Raw genomic sequence first — 25,695 nt, 5'->3', positions numbered from 1 at the left:
GGAGAATGGCATTCAGCAATGGGGGCTTTGGGGTATCATGCTTTGTGTTGTTTAGGGTCCTGAGACAGTCCTAACATAACTGACTCCCATTGGACCCTTGTAGATATAATGTATATTAAAAATTTTGAGTTCTCTACAGACAACAGAGACCAAGTTATACTAATAGTACTTATACTCATTTGACACTACTTGCCTTTTTTTCTGTCTTATTTCCCCAACCAAAGAGTATTACATCTTACGGAAAAACCCAAATTAACTTTTTGGCCAACCCAATAAATTTCTCAAAACCAGGACATATTATGTCTTCCTTTTTTGGCTCATAGTACCACACTGCCTTGAATATAGTATATGCTGAAGAAATGTTTAATTTTTTATATTTAAAAATTTTTCACTTAGATTTCATTTAAATATGATTAAATACTCAAAAGTAAATGTGGTATTATAGAATGAAAAATTGTTGTTTCTCCTTTGGCTTCTTGAATGTATTATTCGTATCTTAAATTCATTTCAAAACTGTATCTTCGGGCTTCCCTGGTGGCGCAGTGGTTGAGAGTCCACCTGCCAATGCAGGGGACACGGGTTCGTGCCCCAGTCCGGGAAGATCCCACATGCCGCAGAGCGGCTGGGCCCGTGAGCCATGGCCACTGAGCCTGCGCGTCCGGAGCCTGTGCTCCGCAACGGGAGAGGCCACAACAGTGAGAGGCCCGCGTACCTCAAAAACAAAAACAAAAACATATCTTTTTATTTTCATCAAGATTATTACAAATCCTCTCAAATTAAGATCATATGCTACTCATTGTATATAAACTTTACATAGTTGCTCAGGCATGTGTGAAGATGGCTATTATAATAATAATTTTTAGAACTTCTGTGTACTCTGAATAACCACTTAGGTGTTTAAACACCACTGTTTAAAGAAACACAACAAAATCAAACATTCAATTCTGTGTAAAAATGATCTATGTCAAACTTTTAGAAATGAAAACCACAATGTTGAGATGTCTAACATACAATAAAAAATTGCCAAACACGCAAAAAAGCAAAACAACATAGCCTCATTAAGAGGACACAGCAAGCTTAAATGTTCTTTCATCTAATAATATGACTTCAATATACATGAAGCAAAAACTGATAAAGCTACAAAGAAAAAGAGACAAATCCACAATTTCAGTAAGAGACTGCAATATCCTTCTCTCAAAATTAATAGAACATGTAAACAGAACATCATCACTAAGGATACAGAGGATCTTAACAACATTATCAACCAACTTGACCTAATCGGCATTTATAGACCACTTCGCCCTATGAGAATGGAATGCATGTTAATTTGTAGTTAACAGCTCAGCCATTCCACAAAGAAAACTCCAGGCCCAGATCACTTCACTGATAAATTCTACCAAATATATAAGGAAGAAATATTACCATTAAACATAAACTCCTTCCAAAAAATTGAAAAGGAGAGAATATTCCCCATTTTATGAGGACCACGTTACTCTGATAGCAAAACTCTGACATCAGGACATAAAGACAAGGCTTCCCTGGTGGCCCAGTGGTTGAGAGTCCGCCTGCCGATGCAGGGGACACGGGTTCGTGCCCTGGTCCGGGAAGATCCCACATGCCGCGGAGCGGCTGGGCCCGCGAGCCATGGCCGCTGAGCCCGTGCGTCCGGAGCCTGTGCTCCGCAACGGGAGAGGCCACGACACTGAGAGGCCCACGTAATGCAAAAAAAAAAAAAAAAAAAGACTTAAAGACATTATAAGAAAAGGAAAATAGACACTGATATCCCTGATATCCCTCATGAACACAGATGTAAAAATTCTAAACAAAATTTTAGCAAGTTGAATCAAACAATATATAAAAATTATAATACATTATAACCAAGTCTGTTTTATTCCAGGAATTCAAGGCTGGTTGAACATTTGGAAATATATAAATAAAAATAAATGTATTTCAACATATTAATAAACTTAACAAAAAAGATCAATTTAACAGACACAGAAAAAGTCACTGAACAAAATCAAACATACCGATACATAATCCCAGCAAACTAGAGAAAAAGGAATTTACTCAACTGGATAAAGGGGATAAACAAAAATCTCACAGTTAGTATCATACAACATAGTGAAGAACTAAACACTTGGAATAAGACAAAGATGTAAGTTCTCATCACTTCTAGTCAATATTGTACTGAAGGTTCTAGCTAATGCAATAAAACAATGAAAAAGAAACTGAAGTTATCCAGATTGGAAAGGAAAAATAAAACTCTTTTATTCATAGATGACGTGATTTTCTAGATAGAAAAGTTAATGGAATCTGCAAAGAAGCTACCACCATGAGTGATTTAGTAAATTTACTGAACATAAGATCAATAAACAAAACCAATTGTATTTCTATATACCAGCAACAAAAAAACAGAAACTGAAATTTAAAAAAATAATACAAATTACAATAGTATTAAAAATTTGGGAGAGAGAAATCTCATAAAAGATGCAAAAGACTTGTACTCTGAAAACTACAAAAGATTGCTCAGAGAAACCAGAAAGATCTAAATAAAGAAGAAATATATTTTGTTCACAGGTCAAAAGACTCAACGTGGTTAAGGGATAACTTCACCTCAAATTGATTTATATATTTAACATTATCCCATTCAAAATCTTCAAAGGCATATTTTTCAGAAATTAAAAATTTGACTCGGGCTTCCCTGGTGGCGCAGTGGTTGAGAGTCCGCCTGTCGATGCAGGGGACACGGGTTCGTGCCCTGGTCTGGGAGGATCCCGCATGCTGCGGAGCGGCTGGGCCCGTGAGCCATGGCCACTGAGCCTGTGCGTCCGGAGACTGTGCTCCGCAACGGGAGAGGCCACAACAGTGAGGAGCCCACGTACCACAAAAAAAAAAAAAAAAAAAAATTTGACTCTAAAACTGATATGGAAATGCAAAGTGCCCAGAGTAGCCAAAAGCATTTTGAAAATTAAGAACAATTTTGAAGGATTAATGCTACCAAAATTAAAGCTTAATTTAAAGCTAGAATAAAGACAGTGCAATATAAATGTAAAGACAGCAAGATAAATCAATAGAACAGAAATAAACTCACATGTATTGGGACAAATGATTTTACAAAACGTGCAAAGATAATTCAGTGGAGAAAGGATAGTCTTTTTAACAAATGTGCTGAATCAACTGAATATATGCCAAAAAAATTCTCAGATTCATACCTCACACAATATATAAAAATTTACTCAAAATAAATCACTGACCTTAATATAAACTTAAATCTATTAAACATTTAGAAAATTAGAAGAAAATCTTTGTGACTCTGAGTTAGGCAAAGATTATTTAGATACACACCGAATGCACGATCCATAAAAGAACAAATTAATAATTAGACTGCATCAAAATTAAAACTTCTGCTCTTTGAAGGACATTGGGAAGAGAATGAAGAGAAAAATCAGAAACTTGAAGGGAAAAATATATATAATATAAAATAAAGAATCTGTATTTTATATATATATATATATACACACACATCCACACACACCCAAATATATATACATATACAAAACTCTCAAAACTCAATAATTAGAAAAACAAACAAGCCAATTTTTAAAATTTGCATAAGAGATTTGGACAGACACACCTAAGAAGACATGTAATACAAACAGCAAATAAACACATGAAAAGTTGTTCAACATGATTATTCATTAGGTAAATGTAAATTAAAACCACAGTATAACACCACCAGATGCCATCTGAATGACTCCAATTAAAAAGACTGATCATACCAAGTGCTGGTGAGAATATCAAGAAACTGCAACTCTTGTACTTTGATGGAGGGAATACAAAGTGGTACAGTTTAGAAGTTTCTTATAAAGTTCATGTGTGTGTGTATATTTCCCTTATGACCCAGCAATTCTAATTATAGCTTTTACCCAACAGAAATAAAAGTGTTATATGTACACAAAATATTTTTCAGGAATCTTCTTAGTATCTTTATAACAGTTGAAAACTTGAAACAAATGTCTATTGTAGTGGTATGAATAAGCAAACTGGACAACCCAACAATGCAATACTACCCAGAAATGAACTACTAAAACATACAACATAGATCTCACAAACAGTCTGAGCAAAAGAAGCCAATACAAAGAGAATATAGACAATGTGATTTTATTCATATGCAATTCTAATGAAGAATAACTATTCGGTAGTTACAGAAAGCAGGTAGGTCAGTGGTTACCTGTGACCAGAAGTGGTAACTGGGGGAAGCGGAATCTGACTGAAAAGGGACACAGCTGAACTTTTGGGGATATTGGAAATGACGGGCACATAGATTTATCAAAGCATATTAAGATCTACAGTTAAATCTGGTACATTTCATTGAACATAAATTATGCCTTACTAGAGGTGATTTCGGCTACAGTGTGTCTCAACTCCATGAAACATCCTGACCAGAATACCCATTCAATAGTGAGATCTACCTCATTTTCTATATTTAATGTACTGATAGTTTAATTCGTCCTTTACTTCAAAAAAAAAAAGAACTAATGGGCATCAAAGGAAGAGTTAAAAAAAAAAAAAAACCTTCTAGAGATGTACCAGCTTGTTTTCTTAACAATCATTTATATAACTGAGATTAAAATGTAACTAGTCTTTTCCGCTGAAGCAGATAAAGATCTGGGTTGCCGAAACTTGTTTTGCTGTTCTATAAAACAGCTGCAGTATCACTGGCACTTATTAGGCATGAATCGTGGTGCAACCTTCCTGTTTAAAGTCTTTAGCAGAACAGCTGCATTCCAAGCTGTAATGATGTAATTGAGGGCAGGGTAGAGTCTGTAGGTGCAAGAAGGCTATGGGGTTCATGCAATTGTTTCCATTAATAGCAATGACTTAACTTGGCTTGTGGTTTCAAACCCTGATGTAGTCCAGTTTATACCATTTTCCCTCCTTGGGATGGAACTACAAGCTACAGTTGTGGTAAAAGTAAGAGTGGATACGAAGTCAAAAGATATGGATGTGATTCTCACTCTGTCCCCTTTAATATGTGTGACCTTAGACTGATAAAGTTCAGACAGATCAATTATTTTCCTTATCTGCAAAATGGGGAAGATCACTGTTCCCATCACATGAGTGTTTTAAGTATTCAATTTTATAATGTAATGAGGGAATCAGTCATCATAAGCCCTGAGTAAATAATGGTTGGATAGGAAATCAGAGTCTGATATAAAAAGCTAACAAGTTAGAGGCCACTCAGAAATAATGCTACCGATACCAGAGGATGACTGAACTGCCATCCTAGAATAGGATTAACCGGCTGTTACTCTCCAAGGCAGGCTGGCTCTCAAATCCAACAGAGGAAATCCTGGCAAAGTAGCCTAGGTTCGAATGTTAGTTGAACTGGATTAAACAGTGGGTTAACTAAGGCCATCCTCTTTCCAGCTGAACCTGATCAAGCATCTCATTTTAAGTGTAATCTAATCCATAGAGAAGAAGAAAAGGACCCCTTCCCACCTCAAAAGAACCTTCCTCAGTAAAAGTTGCCAAATAAAAATATCCTGTTCAAATTGGGCAATTTCATGAGATAAACAGGAGTTCTGACTGGTTTCCATTTCTGGAAAAGTCTCTTCATACCTGAAATACCAATGTTCTGCTTTAGGGTCTGTGGATTTCTCTTCTGCTCTAAGGATATCAAAGTAACATATTTGAGGTTAACTGATTTTTTTAAGAAAGAAGGGTCAGAATCTATGGTGGCTGCCTCCCAAGGAATCTCTTTTTAAAATATTATGACTGGATTGTTTTGAAATGTGTGCACTGTCTCCTTAAGATCATGTCCTTATAGTTCCCCAAGAAGGGCCAGTGTAAACTGAACCACTGCGTGAGTAATAGCAGGCTTACACACCAAGGAGAAACTTAAAATGAGCCAGGACGAGTTTTGTCTACAAGACTCTTATTGCAAAGCTCTTATTGCAAAGCTTTTCCAGGAAGTTGCTTGTCAAGCCCTAGGCCACATCCAGAATTTAATCCTTTGCAAATTTCCAAAGTGAATTTGTGCAGGAGGGGCAGAGTACCAAAACTATGTATGGGAGTTACCAAAAAAAAAAAAAAAAAAAAAAAAAAAATCCTGGGAACAACATGCAGGGAATTTGGAGAAAATTCATCACTTACGCCAGTAATTGACAACACTTGTCTTTGAGACACTGCAGTTTGCTTGCAATAATCTCAAAGTTCATTTAAAAGTGCCCTGCCAAAATAATTCAGTTCACCTCACCTGGAAAAAAGTACGTGTCATGGAACACTTCTGTGAGGAGAGTGGGAAACTAAAAAAAATCAACAAATACAAGTGCCAAAATTAACCTACCTTAGAGTTAGCAATATTGAATATTTATTACTCTAGAAACTTTTAACTCCCATAAGGAAGGGCTAAGAGTTCCCAGCATCATGTGTGGAATTTGGACACAACCAATAGATGCTAATTTTCACTGAACAAATTGAGTATCTGTTCTATGCCCAGCACTGTTTGGGAGAATAAATAGTTATTCAAAAGTATAGGTCACACACACACACACAAAAGGTATAGGTGAAGGTCTAACCAAATATAATCAAGTTTTCTCAAGAAAGCTCATATTTCTTTAAAATATTCCTCTATAGGATTCCATTCTTCAGCAAGTAAAATTACCAGTTCTGTAAGTATGTTTATAGAAAAATTTAATTCTAAGTATTCCAATGCCAAAGATCCCAACTAAGTTTACCTGCACAGAAAATTTTATGCACAAAGTGTTAAAGACTGCAGTGACGATCACTTATAGAGCTGGAAGCAGAAACCAGAAAAATGATTTTACTTTTGTCAGTGATGTATTACAACATAATCTTTCTTTACTGGATAAAACACAAAATAAACACTCACACAATCGGTTTCAACTTTAGTCGAAGAAAAACTTCAACCAAATCTTTCACTTTACCAGAAATAAAAGCTTTTGTTAGAAGAGAGAAAGATAAAGCAAACTGAAAAAAAAAATTTTGAAAAGGCCACTTTTCTCTCCCAAATCCTAGCAACTATATGCAATGATAACATCAATGAAAATCTAGGCTTCTAAGTTTTGAGTATTTCATGTGCCTATTATTTTATGTTCTTCATACAGAGTTTCTTCTTAAGAACACAAAGGGCTTGGCTTTATCACTTTTATATTTTCTCACTTTAAGTTAGATTTTCAGGAATGGAAGATTTCTTAAGAATTGATTTAAGAATTAATTGATTTAGTACTTGGAATTAATTTTTTCAATAGCTACAGAAAATCCTGTGGATATACCCCCTTTTTTGCCCCAAGCATTTACTTCAAAAAAAGACCTGATTTTAATATAAACAAAAGAATATAATCACACCCTTACACTTGGAAAAAGATGTTATCTCACATTCTACTTGTACAGCGTTTTATCTTGGGTATGTTTCTAGAAAATGTAATGCTCCAGTATTTTAGAAATAAGAAACAGCCCCTTTTCTGAAGAACGCATTTATCTACTCAAGAAGAGAAGGACGGCCTGAAGACAGAGTAGAGTAGGGGCGGGGGCGGGTAATGTAGAACAAAGCCAAAGTAGCATGGACTCTCCTGCCCTCTAGTGGTTGGACTCTAGAAAAAAATTAAACTGTTCCATGGGTTTCTTTTTCCTCTAAGTGGGTTTATTTTCTCTTTGAAAATTTAAACTAAATGTAAAGGTCTTTTACCAACTGACAATATTTCTTGGAGTATCAGGAACAGCCTCATTTTACTTAATCAGTCATAGTTATCATCTGGTCCTTTATTTTTTCAGTCACTGAAGAAGCATACCCAACAGAGTCAGCACTATAAAGGCACTGGTGGAAAGTCGACCACCGTATCCCCCAAATTCAATAGCCTAGTTTCATAACCAATACACACATTTTACCCAATTGATTCCATTTCTCATAAAAATCTTTTTTTTTTTTTTTGTTAACACTTTGAAGCTCAAGAAGTAAGATAAGTCTGGCCCAGCGGTGTCACTGTTGCTCTGTATATACATACATGAACCAGCAATGGTTGCTGAAACCGAAATAGCTGAAGCTCGTGGGGTGAACCTCGTATTTTAATGTGGGTGTAAGGTTAGTTCATCTACATTTATTTATTGTATCTCTAAAAAGTTGTAGGCCAATTCTTAATGTATTTACTCTTAAATTTTCCCTTTAAATGGGACTTGGATTTTCAAAAACTTACATTAAAACATCTTAACAGTGTTCACTGCTAACCTAAACCTATCAATTTGTAATGCATTTCCACTTATTGAATGAGCTTTATAATCACATATGATTACAATTTACTATACATGCAGAAATGCTTTTTAAACTTCTCAAAATATTAATTTATCACAAAACGGCTTTGTCTTAAACCTAATATTGCCATCACTATCATACAAACATAAACATTTAAACAAGCTTATGCGGGGAACTTGTCTCAATAGTAACCACAATAATAATCAAAATATAATTTTGTTTAGTTTTGTTTTTATGTAAATGTCCCGAGACTTAGTAGCTGGAATGATAATAAACTGATGGGGATTTGCCTTATATTTCCATGGGGAAGGCAGATGAAAATAAATTAACTCCAACTCACAGATACAATCTGAGAAACAGTGAACTTTAATACCTGCTGAAAAAGTTGCTTATCTGCAGCTTCCTCCTCTGTCAAACACAGAGTTGAATCTGAATGATCTTTCAGGTAGAGTCCTGCTAGAGATTTCTATATCTATTGATGACTATGAAGCCTCATGGTTTCATGTCTGAACTTTTGAGAGTACAGCTCAATAAGTTAATGATAATAATCAGCCATTATTCATTCATCTCCTTTGCTCCAACTTCAAACATACAAGATTAATGCTTGTCTAATTTCCCTCAATCAAGTTAATGTGGGAAGATACTATTATTATAAGTTATTTAAGTACTGAATTTTTTTTAAAGAAGAATTCAAATCACTTTTAAATACTTGTGTTCAATGAAAAGAGTCACTCACTGTCAGGAAACCTGAGTTTCAGTCCCGCTTTTACCACAGATTGTTGGTAACTTTGAAGATGGCTCCTCTATAATATGAGTGAATTAGATTAGATTCTTTCACAATTTAAATTTTTTCATCTTATGTAAAGTCAAGAATTTTCAGGGCTCTTATTTAGTATTGGCTTTGGAATGATCCTATGCCAGGCCCATAATACGTGATCAAGGTTTTGGTCAAATTTAACAAGCTGGAGAGATGGTAGATAATTGGAATACTAAAATATACCCATGCACAAGAACTTACCAAGGAAGAACAGCCAACTTGGAAACATATTTGAATATTAAAGGACTGGCTTGTACTCTACAACCTAATCTTCCCATATGAGCTAAATTACTTTGTTGCAACTTCGTGGGTATGTCAAAAGCTGACCCAGTACTTCCCTCTCCAGTTCCATGTTCTCTGCATGTTGGACAATGCACAGAGTTTCCTTTTTACCACTCACAACTCATTTAATTCCTTAAAAATAATAAACACAGTCTCTCTACCTTCCTTGCTTTCAACTCCTTTCTGGTTCCTTTAGGAAAAAAAAAATATTTCTCTCTTAAAAAGGAAATGTTTTGGGCTTCCCTGGTGGCGCAGTGGTTGAGAGTCCGCCTGCTGATGCAGGGGACACGGGTTCATGCCCCGGTCCGGGAAGATCCCACATGCCACGGAGCGGCTGGGTCCGTGAGCCGTGGCCGCTGAGCCTGCGCGTCCGGAGCCTGTGCTCCACAACGGAAGAGGCCACGGCATTGGGAGGCCTGCGTACAGCGGAAAAAAAAAAAAAAAGGAAATGTATTATGGCATGCTATGTGACATATGTCATATTTTATGGGGGTAAAAAGCTGAGTGAGACCCAATATAGCCAGAAGCTCAAAATCTATCGGGGAAGAGATTATATTATAGCCAAATGACTTTAACAGATCAAAGACTAGTGTGGTAGAGGTGTGCTTCCTTAAAATGTATTACTTGGAACTCGAGTCTGACCAGATATTTTTGGTCAGTTTGGTTTGGAAAATGGTAGCCCACACTCCGTGAAGATTTACAATATACTGCTATATTTGACATTCTGAGAAGTCTGACATAAAACAACTTGCTTTAACTGAGTATAACCAATGTTCCAATAATTTATTTTCAGACCATAGAAGATTTTTTTAAAGTAATATGTGACACTTGAAAAATGCTATGCCAGAGATGAAATTTTATGAATATAAGAAGAAGAAACACGAGTTCTGATTAATAATAATCAGTGTTCCAAGTACCTGCCATGAGAAGAACACACACCAACTCATTGAAGAGAAAACTTTATGAAGAATAAATGATTTGAGCTGGGTCTTGAAGGGTGAATAACCCAGGGACGGGTTAAGGAAAACATAATTTCAGAAAAAGTTAAGTGGGACTTCGCTGGTGGTTTAGTGGTTAAGAATCCGCCTGCCAATGCAGGGGGCACGGGCTCAAGCCCTGGTCCGGGAAGATCCCACGTGCCATGGAGCAACTAAGCCCATGTGCCACAACTACTGAGCCTGTGCTCTAGAGCCCGCGTGCCTAGAGCCCGTGCTCTGCACCAAGAGAAGCCACCGCAGTGAGAAGCCTGCTCACCGTAATGAAGAGTAGCCCCCGCTCGCCGCAACTAGAGAAAGCCCACGCACAGCAACAAAGACCCAACACAGCCAAAAATTAATTAATTAAATAAATAAATTTTAAAAGAAAGAAAAAGGTTAAGTGTAAATAGAATCATGGAGGCCAATATGTACCAACCAGGTTTGGAAAATTATAAACAGAATGACAGGACTAGAGCTTCTTCGGAACAGAACTGGTGAATTAGACAGGAAAATTTGGGGCCAAGTGCTAGATGACTCAAATACTAAGCAACGTATGGACTTATTTTTTCTACACAGTGGGAAGCCTAAGACATGTTTAGGCAGAGTGGCACGACTGAACAACCAGTCCAAAAGAGTAATGTTAGTGACACAAATGGATCAAAGAAAATAGGAGCCTTACATTTGAAAGTAAAATCAGAACTCACAAAGAACCAGTTCTTTTCACCTCTAGAGTTCTTGAACACACCCAATGGTTTTCTTCGAAATCTCCACAAAAGTGTTTGACTCATCCTCCTTCTCTAGTGAAGTCCAGTTTTCCTAGAACGCCAGTACTCAGCACATCCCAAACACTAGTTTTTCTATGTCAATTATTTAAAATTTTAACAGAATACAACATCAGTAGACAATCTAGACCACGGACAAAGAATAAAAGGTCTCAGTAAAAGAGTGAGGAAACATGAAGTGGGGCTTTGAGTCAAGGTCAAGCTGGGAGGCAAAATAACCACTCTGACCTGCTGACTGCAGAATGAGAATACACTCTTTCCCTCTCTGTCTCTGCTCAGCACACACCCTGAAAAACAGGGCTAGAGCCCTGACAGTGATCACATAGCACTGACCTGGGGAGGAGAGCACTGCTCAACTGTCTTTGCAGTTCAAGTAAGGGAAGTTTTTCCCCTTAATAAACCAGTCTGTGTCCAGGCTAACCACAGGCTAGACAAGTGGTTAAACATGTTCCAAGTTCTATTCTCAACCACTATCCTCTTCATCTCCAACTATTCCCCTCCCACAAAATTTTTGAAACACTAGCCATTCAGCAGTTAGAGACATCCTCTGTATGGGGACTTAAATGTTTGCATGTGGGAAACAGAAGTGCCATGGTCCCTGCTGCCCTCACTACTATAGACTTTGTTAACTGACAATGAAATGCACTCCCCTAACCAGGGAGTGAGATGTTTCCTCCATGTCATCAAACCTACCCAAGTCATCCAACGCCCCCTCCTTCAGTTGGATGACTTGGAGTGTCTACTTTTGTCAGATAGTGGGTTGTCCACAGGCAAGGTGTGGGGAAGGGGACACAGTCAAGGCACTGCTGGTGGATTCAAGCAACTGTCAACTGGGGGTCATCACTCAAGGTTAACAGGGCACTGAGTGCCCTTCCCCTCAGCTTCTGGGTCCTTACACTGGATGATTCTTTGTCCTCCTCCCACTTTAAGCCCTTTCATTCCTTTTATTCCTCATTCCTTCTCCCTCACCAGCCATATTTGATATAGTTTTGGAGAATGAAAACACTGTGCATTAAGAACCTAAACTTTTTCCTCCAATATTTTGGCCAGCAGCTACTTTGAGAGTGTGCCTGTATTATACTGTGGCTGGGGAGGGAAGAAAGGCTTTTTTTAGGAGAGAGAAAGAGAGAAAGATAGGTGGGGAGCAGAGGGGGTGGAGTGAGAGCTATGCAATGCATGGAAAACGCATATTTTCACAGTTCCAGATACAGTCCTGTTACATGTTTGTGCATCACTCTATATCACATATGCCCACCTCGCCTTCCCTACACATTCTCCCAAGCAGACGGATGACAGATTTCTTTTTTTCCTTTTTTCTTTTTTTTTTGCTTGCTATCATTTAGGTACATGTTGAAACCAGGTAATGGGATGATTTTGCCAAAAAAAGTGGTCAGAGTTAAAGAGTAAATCTATTTCCTATGGGCTACTCTGTGCTTCCCTCCATGACAGTCAAGGCGTATATGGAGTTTCTGGGTTAGCCAGCAGTCCTGTTGGTCAACCTGCTGTGCCTGTCAGGCACAAGGAGCCATTCCAGCCTGAAGACGGAGGAAAGAAACAGGGCAACACAGAGTGCGAGGAAAGGACTTGGGAAATGAGCAGGGGAGGGGATGTAATTTTTAATCCCTTCTGTGAGAGTAAAAGATCAGGATAAGAGAAAGATCAATCAAAAGATTTTTAAGAAAGTTTAATGAGCGTCAAAACTAAGGTTTCAGGCTTCCCTGGTGGCGCAGTGGTTGAGAGTCCGCCTGCCGATGCAGGGGACACGGGTTCGTGCCCCAGTCCGGGAAGATCCCACATGCCGCGGAGCGGCTGGGCCCGTGAGCCATGGCCGCTAAGCCTGCGCGTCCGGAGCCTGTGCTCCGCAACGGGAGAGGCCACAACAGTGAGAGCCCTGTGTACCGCAAAAAAAAAACTAAGGTTTCATAAATGAAATAAATACTTAGACTCCTTTCAGTTATATATTTTGGTTGCCAGTCTGTGCTTCTTTGAATATAGCCCATTTATGTTTGGGTTACATATAAATTATAGTTCACCCACTGATCACGTTGTTAATGAAAATCAGCTTTCGATTTCAAGTCTTCCATGTAATATGTACTGGGAATTTGGAGAGGGCACACGAGAAAGTAAGAGAGATTGAGCAGTTGACAAACACGCTAAGGACAGAGAAGGCTGAGTCACCTGGGATGGCACATTTCACTATGGAAGACTAGGGTTTCGGTGAAGACAATGAGGCTTTATGAAACTGTCCAATCACTTAACTCCACCAAACTTCGTTTTCTTCATTTGTCAAGAAGGTGTTGCAAGCACTTCTTCTAGATAAAATGTTACAGCAATTCTGAGAATGAGCTGTGGTCCTTCAGTCTTTGCAGTAAACAACGGGCTGGAAGTGGGGTCTTCCCCTGACGGTTGCAGTCAGATTGCCCTTTCGCTCTCAGCTGACCTTAGCAATGAGTTCTTACTAAGCAGAGTCTTTAAGATTATGACGCTTCTTGAGGAAATGCTTGCCATCACTGCCCCTTCCCACTTTTCCAATCCAAGGCAAAGACCACACACCATTTCATTTCCAGGAATTTAGCTCTTATCTATTTCTCTAAGAGAGGCAACAAATCATCTTTCTACAGTGGTAAACAACAGTGAAAAGAATCACCAGGATAGAAACAATGATGGTATTGCAAGGGAACTGCTCCAATGGGACACAAACACTTTCACTAAAGGGAGAGGGTTGTTTGGTGAAGGGAGAAAGGAAGCTTAGGGAAGATCCTACAGAGGATGTCCCTACAGTCACTGAGCCTCTAATCAATCACCTGTTTCTAGGAAACATTCACTTTCTAAAGAGTTCCTGCAGAATACAGGTGAAAAAATATTTCCTGGACCAAGAAGTTCTCTGGTTATCAACTCTTATTTATCAAAAATAAAATCCAAAGTTCTGTATGTTCAGTTTTCTGTTAATACTTGATTGTGATTATACTTCAAGCCAAATCTACACTAGAGAAACTGAAATATCTAGATTAGAGCTTTACTTCACTTCTCCATCATGCCACCTGTAATGATGCTTCTCAGAGGACTCCAGACTAAAGGGCGGAGGAAATATTCTTTTCTTTCCATGATATCAAGTGGTACCATTGGAATGGACTATTCCCATTATCATTAGTATTACCTAAGGTAGAAGTCAAGGAGATAAACAAGGCCTTAGTACTAATATTTATGAAGATTTATTGTTTGTCCAGTAGACGCTGCACTCAATTTGATATGTTGTGGAAAGTGGGTTTGATTAAATAAGATACATATTTTCTTTTTTATAATAAAGACTATCTTGGGGAGTGACTTCAACTGAGTAAGAAGAAGTAACCTTTCTTCAATTACATTCCAGAAAGGTTAAAACCATTCTGCCAGCATCTACCTAGATACCAAGCGTTCCCATGGAAACCATCCACTGGCCCTAAGTTTCGGGGATGTCCGCAGAAACAAACAGCAGCTGCCTTCGCCCTTCAACCCCTTGAGACCTTGTACACTTTTCCTACCTCCTCAGAAAGTGAAAAATATCCATGACTTACCACCATTCTCTTAGTCTCCTCTTCTCAAAGTTAAAGTTTGAAAAGAAGGAAGTTTGAAAAGAAGGAAGAGACAAAAGTTACAGAAAATGCAAACTAGCATAGGCCCCACTGGCATTATTTTTGGTTTCTTTTACCTTGATCTGTCCAAGTCTATCCCAAAATGATTCTATCATTCATTTATTCACAGTTACTGAACACTTACGAAGGTCTCAGTATTTATATGCAATATGTGAGATTTTGTAAATTCCGCTTTTTGTCTCTGAAGTATAATTATAATTAACCCTACCCTTTTGTTTTCCATTGACTCTGAAGAAGTCTATATTCAACTTTCACATCCAATAGTAGAAATCTTATCAGAATAGGCTTGGGGCTAATGATCTTCTTCTCCCTTTCTCTAAACTAACTTTTTTCCTTCTTCCTCCCTTCCTTCTTTCTCTCCCTCACCCCTCTCCACACTGTTGAGCAAAACTCCTGAGCTAACATTATTTTCAGTAGAATAACAGAGCCCATAAGATACACAAAATAAAGCAACACGGTACAACTATCTGCTATAAAATGGGTATGTCCAAGACACAGTAATAATAAAAAGGGTGGAAAGATCATGCTTGGGAATGAGTGTTGGGTTTGTTCTTTAATGGATTTATCGTTAATATTTAAAAAAAATTATGTAACACAAAATCTAAAAAACATACACCACCTCACACTTTTGGAAAAGAGTGGTATATATGTCATTCATTAATAAAGCATTGTAGGAGGAGTAGGGATATTTCATTTCTAGAATTATGTAACAGGAAAATGACAGAATATATATTTAGACAGTATTGGTCAATTTGAGAACTTTTAGTCAAAAAAATCCATAAATGTGTGGTTTAGCTAATATACAATAACAATGATCTATGATTTGAAACTTTAAAAACTTTCATATCCATTACGTATCTCAACTTTAAAAAACCTAGATGGAAGATATTATCTCCATTAAGAAATATATTTGGCAAAACTAAGTATCTGGCCTTAGTAAAGGAATTTATGGCTCTAATCCCATTTTTTCTCCTTCAAGTAGGGAACATTTTCCACAGTCCCATTCAAATTCTTTAGTAACTAAATTTCTATTCTCTCTTGTATTCAGAATCCCCATATAGAAAGTTAAGGTATTTTAATAACTGTTTCTTGTTTTCACTTGAAAGTTGAAAAACAGATAAGTTTTCTAAGTAGGAACACCAAAGCAAGTATCAAAAAAAAATATATGATCCATGGTCATAAAGGAAAACTTACCAAAGCTTTTCACACTTTAGGACTTCCCATCCCAGCTTTCACAGGAGCTCATCTACCTGCAAATGATCACTTCTGCACAGGTGGTTACAGACACATATATTCTTTGGGATCTCAATGCTTTATAAAGGTTTAAGGTGATTCTTGACTCTTCACTGGCTTCCAATATTCAGGTAATTGAAACGTATGATTTATGTTATAAATACCCATAAACTATTTTATTAACAAGTGGGGATTGAGAATGCTTTATAAGTTTACTTTACCCAATGTCCAAACCTAGAAATTAGGCTTACATGTACTAGTCATCTGCTCTCCAGTACAGAAAAACATCACCCTTCACCGCACCCAAAGAAAAGCGTGCTGCAGGATCCCATATAGAAGCTTCCATTCGCTCAACCCTCACCTAAATCTTTAACAGTATGAACTGTCAGAGCCAGGTCTTCAAAGAACTTGAAGCTTATTTTATAGTCAAATGTGATTATCAGTTGGGAGAAGTCCCCTTTAAAAGCTAATTGCCTTTCCTTAAATCCTTAGGGGGAAAAAAACACAAAAATTTAACTACTAGTAGTGCATACAATTTCCACCTTACATTTCCCCAACTTATTTAGTATCAATCCCTTGAGAAATAATACCTAATGTGGAACAAAGGAGGATCTGACAGAGTCTGATCTCACCAACTTCCTTCTAGAAGACTGTTTAGTCTACCAAGCTCATTTCTTCATTCCCTCCCTTCTGAAAAGAGACTGTACCTAAAAAGGAAGATGAAAATAAAATTTATTTATCCTAATTAACTGAACATAGAGGACTGAGGAGGAGAGATTATAGAGTGATGGATATTGTACAACTTCCCATTTACTTTTCAAAACGAGAAACTTGGCTTATTATGCAAGCAACGGGGCTCAGATTGATGATAAAACCTCTCACTAGGTTTAAATAACTCCCATCCCCAAAATATCTTATTTAAAATATTAAGGAGTGACACATTTGCTTCACCAACCAATGAGACTATGCCATTCTCAGTTTTCCTGGAATCATTTTTGATTTTGCTTTCCGTTCTAGCAGAAATTATGAGGATGTTTCTAGAATGAGAAACTAAGAGGACACTTCCCAAGTTTATGTTTAAAGTTGGGATATAAATTAACAGTAGTGACAGCACACTCTGCTCCAGATGACCCCCACGATTCCACTAGAGATATCATTGCAGCCCTGAAGTTACACTGATTTTAGAAATATTAACAATATTTCTATCATTTACCAAGGGCCACCACATGCAGACACTTCATCTCTTTTGACACTAAAAGAGCTGTGAGGAAGATGCTATTATTCCTTTTTTACAGTTAAGGAGGCAGAGGCTCAGAGAGATCAGCTGCCTTTCAGTCAGGGACCAAGTCAGGGACCAAGCCAGGATATGAACCCAGGGCCTTGAGACCCAGAGGCCCATGCTCTTTACACTGCATTTCAGAGAAATCTAGAGCTCCTTCAGTGTTAAGACATTTATCAGCTCTGACTTACATTCATTCAAGGCAGTCAAAGTAGGTATTGAGACATTGATGACTTCATTACATGAATACCTGTAACGTACAGAAAGGAAAAGCTTTAGAAAAAAAAAACTCAACTACTGAATAGAAGAACTAATAGTCAGGTACTTACAAATAAATGCAGATGAATGGGTTGAACCTAATTCCCATAGTTTTAGTTATCCAAATGGCAAGAAAAATTATAAATGTATATTTTAAAATGTATAATTCCTTTATTTATTAACCCTAAGATTAAAGAGTAAAAGATGAAAAAAATCATATGCTTCCTAGCCTTAATTTTTTTTTCTTTAAAGTGAGCCAGCATCCTCTATCATAAAATGAACATCTGGCACCAGATCTCCTATTTTGATGAAAACTGTACCTGAAAAAGAATATTTTACTTGTCCTTTTTATTTTTAAAATGTAAGCTATAAATATATACCTAATTATAAGAAAAATAATGGGTGTGTATAACAAATATCATAAAAGCATTTTAAAAATCATTCTGAAGCTAAAACTGGAAGTTGCTGGTTGTACTTTTAACTGCATAGGTATCCAACTGCAACAAAATGAAGTTATGAGAATTCACATTCCTTAAATGAAGAAAATACATAGTAAGTTTTACAAAGTTCAGTGACATCTCTGAAATAGCTGTAGTAAAATATATTATCTATATGCATAATTATTATACTGACATCTTTTCTAGAGTAGCTCCTTTTTTTTTTTGAACACTGGGGTGCATGTAACTTTTTTTTTTTAGGATTTTTCACGTTAACATTCTAACATCTTTATTGGAGTGTAATTGCTTTACAATGTTATGTTAGCTTCTGCTTTACAACAAAGTGAATCAGCTGTATGTATACAAATACCCCATATCCCCTCCCTCTTGCCTCTCCCTCCCACCCTTCCTATCCCACCCCTCTAGGTGGTCACAAAGCACTGAGCTGATCTCCCCGTGCTATGCGGCTGTTTCCCACTAGCTATTTTACATTTGGTAGTGTATATATGTCAATGCTACAGAGCAGCTACTTCTTAAAGAATTGAACAAGTTGATAAATATCTGAGTGATAACTGGCCAATCTAATTTGTACCTACAGTAAGAAGTCAAATCAACTTATTTAGGATTCTATTAGTAAATTTCTCTTCTTAACTAATGCATAGTAAGTAAACTTAAAATACTCCCTTGCTGGCTTGAGAAAAATCTTTTCCTAAATGGGACGGACACATATTTTAATATTCACAGAAAGGACAAAGACCATGACTCTAATAATGACTTATTTTAAAAATCAGGTAAACAGTTAATCATTTAACTTACAGAATTGCATGTTTACCTCAAAAAATAAGTATGTTAGGCTATGTTTCTTATGTATTGTGTTGCCTTACTCAAATGTGTCTGCAGCCAGTGAATGAACATATTTTATGCTCAGTTGAGAGATTTTTATCAGTACACTTAAAGGCAGCAGGGTGCATAATTACGTATGCCTGCCATCTGCATCACCCTCCAGGTGCAGGAGACATTAGCTTTATTTAATATTACCACAACATTAATTTTACTCCATTAATTTATGTCATTTGTCCTTTCTTTCAAACTCAGATTGCCAAAACTAAAGCATTAGAGGTGATGACCCAATTCTGATTTTAGTGAAAGTCTTATAAACAAAATCTTAAATAACCTCATTAGCTCAGAATACTCTTAAAACCGGAATTGACTGGCTTGCTTTTACTTTTTAAAAAAGGAGTCTACAAACAAAACCTTTCCGATTTTGGTATAATAGTTTCTTCCAAAGAGAGAGTATATTGTGAGATCACAATATAGGGCTCACTGATAAGGCACTAGAAAATACTAAATCATATCATGAAAAAGGTATTTTCTTTCAGTTCTTTTAAGTCCAGGAGAGTCTCTATTGCGTCATTATCGCCATTCTAGTAGTTGCAACTCTCCCTTTCTGACAGAGAGAGCAGACCTCAAGTTCTGATCCTCGGTAGGCAACTGTATTTTGATAGAATTCAACAACATCACTTTTGCTCATAATTACCCTAAATTTGTGGCAAATTATATTGGTTTTCCACTTGAAGTAGTGAGATATAACTCCTTTTTAAAGCACATTTAAGTTAAACAGGAGTCTAAAGATATTTAGTAATTAATAGTAGAGTTATATGAGGATATGGGAAACAGCATGAAGATTGTATGCAAAACAACTGAGATTTTGGTATAAGTTGATTTGCATCCAACTTCAGAAGAAAAAGACATGGTAATACAAAAATGAAAATGGAAGTCTATTTAAAGAAAGCTACTGAATTTCCATTACTCTATGTCTTCCAGGATATAATACTACAATACCTCTTACCATTTCTTGATAGCTTATCATGTGCATGGTATTAATGCTTTAAATACAGTTATCTCAGTTAATTTCCCAAAGCAAGGTAAACCTGTAAGTTTTACTGAATGGAATAAAGGACCTTCAGGTAAATGAAATTCAGAGAGTAGAACCTTGAATGCCAAATATTTCAAGGTGGACTCAGGTGAAAAAAATCACAACTTTTAACACATCAATAAGAAAAGAAGAGGAAAAGTAGGTTTTCCAAGGATAATTGTTTATTTCTGAAAATCCACATGTGAGGAGGAGAATGGGGGAAGGAGGGAGAAAGGATCACAAAGAATCAGCGAATGACACGGCTTTCTGAAAAATGTCCAGTATTAAATGAATAAGTTACAGCTCCCTCTCAGAAGCTGCCTAAAGCAGTTCTTCTTTGATGGCAGTACTTTCTGAAACTTCAAGAAACATTTTCAGCGAGAGAATTCTGAGATCATTACCACAGATTTGCCTCTGTCTTGACAGAATTCCTTGGAAGGACCTACAATTGAACTTTCAGTACTTGAATGATAAATAAAATTCCTAGACAAATTATACAATTTTTTCTAATTTACATAAAATGGAGTACCTGTATTTTGAAGGAAAAAAGAAGCTGCAATGTCAAAAATCAAAGTAACCATATTTGCTTTGCCTAGTTTCCACGTTCTTCATTTAGAAATGTTCTTGTCACCAACATGTGTTTTTCCTCCTGAGGTAACAGAGGCCAATCCCACCTTACAAATAGCTCCCTTTAGGAAAGGTCAAAGTTAAACATGAATTCCTCGTAGACAAAGGTGAGGAACATCTTTGCACAAATCAAATGCATTCCAGAATACTTGTCACTGACATGAAACAACACACCAGGGCTGCTGAAAGCAGGTGATGACAGTTTCGACATTCCCACACCTAGACCCAAGAAAGCATACTGATTCTTGTCTCCCTGCAGGCATCTTTTCAACTTCTCCACTCACCGTGATGGAGATCTGAAGACAGGCACTAAATCTCTGGCATTCTCAGACAATAAGCTAGATGACCAGGTCTAAGACAGCTTGGCATGGTATACCTCAGAGCAGGGAAGAGCTTACTTTGCTTCTTCGAATCTATCAAAATCAGCTTTATCAAGATTCTTAAAATGGAAAAAAAAAAGCTCCTTTTTCTTGTCTTTCATGAATTTTAATCTTTTATGCTTCCAGTTCCATCACTGTTCTGACGTACGGGCTCTACTGACTTGCCACACCGCATTGCTACATCTGCTGCTATAAATCAGTAGGTGCTGAAATCAAATACATCATCATCATCACCATCATCATCATTTTGGAGGGGTCACAAAGAACACCAGAAATATGCAATATTCACCAATGTAATTTAATCACAAAAACAAATATTCTGAACCTATTATGGGCAAGCCACAATCTTGAGTTATACATGGTCTTGAGTTGCACATGGAATTAACACTGTAACGTTCAAGTCTTCAAACTCTTTGATCACTTTCTTCCTTCTCCACGGAGAAATCTTACATTTCCAAGAAAGAATAACATAGGAAGCATAAGCCTTTGTCACTCTCTCTAATGTTGATGCATCGATATTCTTTCCCTCTCAATCTTCTTTTCCTTCCTTCCTTCATTCCTTCCCTCTCTTTCTTCACTTCTACATGCTTTGACTTCGTTAATTAGTAGCAGTTCAGGAGGGGAGCTTATCCCCAGCGTTTTACATTCTTAAGTGGCATTCCCACTGCTTCCTGTTTTGCATTCAGTATGAAGGCTGCAGCTAGCTTAACTAAAACAAGGTAAGACCATGAAATTAATCACAACCTATATATAATTCAATCATTTACACGCTGAACAAAAATGTATAGAGCCTCTCCTATTTGCCAGGCACAGTGATAGTAGCTAAGGATATAAAAACATCCAAGATACTATACTGGTGTGTCCTAGGGCTTCCGTAGCAAAGTTCCACAAACAAGGTGGTTTACAACAACAGAAATTTATTCTCACAGTCTTGGAGGCCAGATATCTGAAATCAAGAGGTCAGCAGGGACAAGTTATCTCTGAAGACTCCACAGAAAAAACCTTCCTCATCTCTTCAGCTTCTGGTGGTTCCAGGTACTCTGTTTTGTTTTTTGTTTGTTTGGTCCCCATCTTTACACAGCCTTCTTCTTCTGTCTCTGTGTCTCTACATAGCCTTCTCTTAAGGATTTAGGGTCCACCGTAACCCAGCATGACCTCATTTTAACCGAACTGATTACATCCACAAAGACCCTATTTCCAAATAAGGTCGCATTCTGAGGTTCTTAGTAGACATGAACTTGGGGGCAATGCTCTACAGGCTAGTACAGATACCCAGCTGGGTGCTCTCACTGGAGTGCCTTCACACATTTACTCAAACTTCAATATGGCTGGTTAACTGGCCTTCCTAGGGTGTGCCACAGAGTGGCCTCCATAAAATCTTTGCTGGTTAAAACATAAAAGTGGGTGGCTCAGCTTCCAGCAGCCAACCATGAGAGGATCTTGACATGCCTTCATGACAGAGGGCCATTAACTGGTGAGTAAGAGGTTAGATGTGTCACTGGGATAGTAAAATGAGTTTTGTTACCTCAAGTACCTCAGTTTACAATAGCTGGTTGGGGAGAATAGCTTCCGAATTGATGCAACGTGTAGTTGTGTCATTCGTTTCGTATATCTAAGAATCACAGAATTTTTACATTTTAGAACTTGATATAAGCTTTGAGATAAAATCACCTATCATTTTACAGATGAGATAAATCAGAGGGAATGCATATGTTCATTAGCTAATTAGGGGAAGAACTAGCAGAACAAAGGTTCCTCAATTCCTTGCTCAGTGTTCAAATCAGATTTTTCATGTTCATTATTACAAATAATTTTCATTATGACTTCTTCTATCTGAACATGCTTTAACTCTTGACTACTCTAAAGAACAACTTATAATATTGCATCACTCGTAGCGTTTCAGAAAAGCACATACAGGCACAACACCTCTCTTTTTTTAATGCTGTTTATCTTCCTCTGCTCCATGAGGAGTCTGTGCATTTTTAGCATTAGTAAAAATTCTGGGCATAAAAAGCTTTGAGCTTTTCATAATGTTGTTGTCCAGAGTTTCTCTAACTGTAAAACTATGGACACCATATGTTCAGTTAGACATGATAAAAGCCAATTTTAAATTGTAAATCTTGAACAGTATAATAAAGCTTTTCCCCAGTAAAAAGAACAAAATAAAAATGCCTGCTTTTTTTTGTGCACCATGAAACTTCTTATTTATTCACTTCAATTCCGCATTTACACAAAAGCGCTGTAATAAAATATCTGTACACTACTTTTGTTACAAATATAGATAATATTTAAAGTGACTTTATATATTCTACTGTAGGAGTTTCACGCTCTAAAATGGGAATGAACACATGATAATTCCTCACCAGTTGTCTCAATAAACAGCTCCATCTGTTTCCCTTAGTCTTAAACTATTGTATTATAAGATGTTAATATAAGGCAATGAAATGAACTTATGTTAATCCCCTTAATTTTTCTATCAATTTACTAATGGCATAGAACCAAAATAATTACTAACACATTGCTTTTTCTCTGTCATTAAGATTAATACTAATTGAAAACCAACTGCACAGCACACTGACACAGTTTCAGTGTTGCATCCCTTAAAACCATCACTAACAATTCAGAGAGCCTCCTATGCTCCTGCGTGGTTAGCAAGGCTGCTTTCTAGAGAAACTGCGGTCAATACAGGGCAGCGTCATCATTTCACTTATAGAAATGTGAAAATATTGTATAATAGGTCAAAAATGAAAACGAACAGCAAGATGTGCAATAAGTGGTTTCTTTACAAACTTAGGAACATTGCTTCCTGTTGTTATTTACCCAATCTTGAAGCCCGTTTTAGGAGAAAACTATATATGTGCGTATTAGAGCTGGGAGTTGCAATGTTTTAATAATAGTCAACATTTTTAAATACTGAAAGTATTTTTAAACATTTTCAGTACAACTTTTTTCTTTTCTTTTTTAGTTAGAAGTGAGGAGAGAAGCTGGATTAACAGAATGCATTTTTATAAAACTTGAGATTTTCTTCTTTAATTTATATTTTCAATTTTCACCTTAATTTCATGAGACCATTTCCCCTTGGTTAGCTTTCGAATGATTTTTTTTTCCTTTCTCTACTAACCAGTTGAGCCCATATTAATTTCTGCCCACACGATTATAAAATGTCATATATCTTCAGGAAGAAAGACTGGATTTATCTACGCAAAGAGCCCTTCTCTTTGAGTTTCCATCACAAAATGCAAAGAGAAAGGGAAAGTGATGCTAGGTTGTAAGAAAATCATTTCCATATGAGAAAAACAAATTTACATGCGATTTTTTTCCTACAGTTTTGAAGAGCCGGATGAACACAGCCCAGGAGGAGTGCACAGGACCAGTTCCACTCTCTTTGTAGCATGGGATGTTAAGTGAGAAGTTGAGTTGGCTCAATTCTGGCAGCTAATTCAGGAGAGAACCATCAAAGTGACGGTGCCTTTTGTCCGCTTAAGGATGGAAACGGCTTCTTCATGTGTTACCCCTTCTAGACTCTGCCCGTTGACAGCAATGATCTGATCACCCCTCTTTAGACGCCCATCTTCAGAGGCTGCTCCCTGCAATTATAAAGCGGCTTGTTTACTTCTCAAAAACTGCTGCCTTGCAGTTACACAACAGAAAAAGATCCAAACAAGAATGTGAATTGCTCTGCATGTACACACACATTGCTCTCAGCGCTCCACAGGTGCTCCAAAGCCATTAAGCAATGATGAACAGACACAAAGGAAGCCTTTCTCCTAAATGGCTTCAGCCCTGAGATTCCAATTTGAGAGAGAATTTAGCAGTCAATAGATTAGTTGGATGGCTTTTTGGCTGTTCAGCACAGCAGTTGGTAGGAACTCAAATTAATAAAGAATATTTGGGAATATGCTTAGTAGGAATGATTTCATAGAATCCAAGATTTTTTATCCTATAAAGAAGACCTACAGAAAGAAAACAAAGGATTAGCAGTTTTACAGGACAAAAGCAGTTTTATAGGACAAGGGCATGAGGGCCACCAAACCCAAAGGTTTGCAGAAGCACAAAAGCCCACATGTATGCTGACAAGGACAGGATAAGGCACAAGTCGTGCTAACTCTAATTCTAATTCTTTCTTTGTCTTTCAAAAGGTGGCTTAAGCTGCTTGATTCTTTACTTCCCAAGGGTGGACAGTCTTCATATTCCTTATGGGCCCTAAATGATTAAGACTAAACACAGACACTGCTGTTTGGAAAAGAACCTCATCTTAGGCATAAGTATAGTAGGCAATTATGCAATTAAATATAAGATTAAAAATATGGAAAAGTTAATGAGGAATCCATAATGATGAAATTCTTAAAATATGTTCTAACTAGCATGCCTTAAATAAATTGTTCCGAGGCTGAGAAAAAGGACTGCATGACTCTTCTATTTACTGGCAAATGCTGTTTGTATTTTTGGACATACCAATGGCTTTAAAAAATCTCATAAATTAAGCCTATAGCTAGAGAGATAGCTATAGCTATAGATACAGCACTTTAAATTGGTGAAAAATAATTTTTTTTCAAAATAATAGAATGAAACCTCCCTAAGTAAGCACTTTAAAGGACTATAATACTAATCTAAAGCCCCTGTACCAAATCTTTTAATGGGTTTAACATAATTTTGTTTCCTCCGTGCTATAAAATTTTGAGAATCTGAATTTTCTCCTGCAGGAAATTTTGTCATTCCTAAAAATTGTCTTAACAAAAAATTAACAATAATTATATGGGTTTAAGTTATTTTAATAGCTTCACCAATGTTGTTAATAACTTTA

At 37.0% G+C, this 25,695-nt stretch overlaps 1 protein-coding gene across 2 annotated transcripts in view; it reads right to left on the bottom strand.

Moving 5' to 3' along the window:
• MPDZ (multiple PDZ domain crumbs cell polarity complex component) overlaps positions 1–25,695 on the bottom strand; it is a 779,300-nt gene that overhangs the window by 105,479 nt on the left and 648,126 nt on the right. Inside the window, exons 56-58 of one of the 2 annotated variants that reach the window (XM_079926367.1) lie at positions 22,417–24,478; positions 17,466–17,524; positions 15,957–16,702 (exon numbers count right to left, since the gene is read on the bottom strand). In XM_079926367.1, the coding sequence (XP_079782493.1) occupies positions 24,332–24,478 (147 nt within the window). In that variant the 3' untranslated portion in view covers positions 15,957–16,702; positions 17,466–17,524; positions 22,417–24,331. Of the gene's footprint in view, positions 1–15,956; positions 16,703–17,465; positions 17,525–18,324; positions 24,479–25,695 lie in introns of those variants that run through there. The other variant, XM_079926365.1, reaches the window with a different exon arrangement.

This window comes from Stenella coeruleoalba (assembly GCF_951394435.1).
Source record: "Stenella coeruleoalba genome assembly, chromosome: 7".
NCBI classification, from domain to species: domain Eukaryota; kingdom Metazoa; phylum Chordata; class Mammalia; order Artiodactyla; family Delphinidae; genus Stenella; species Stenella coeruleoalba.
This window is presented reverse-complemented; position numbering and strand designations above follow the sequence as displayed.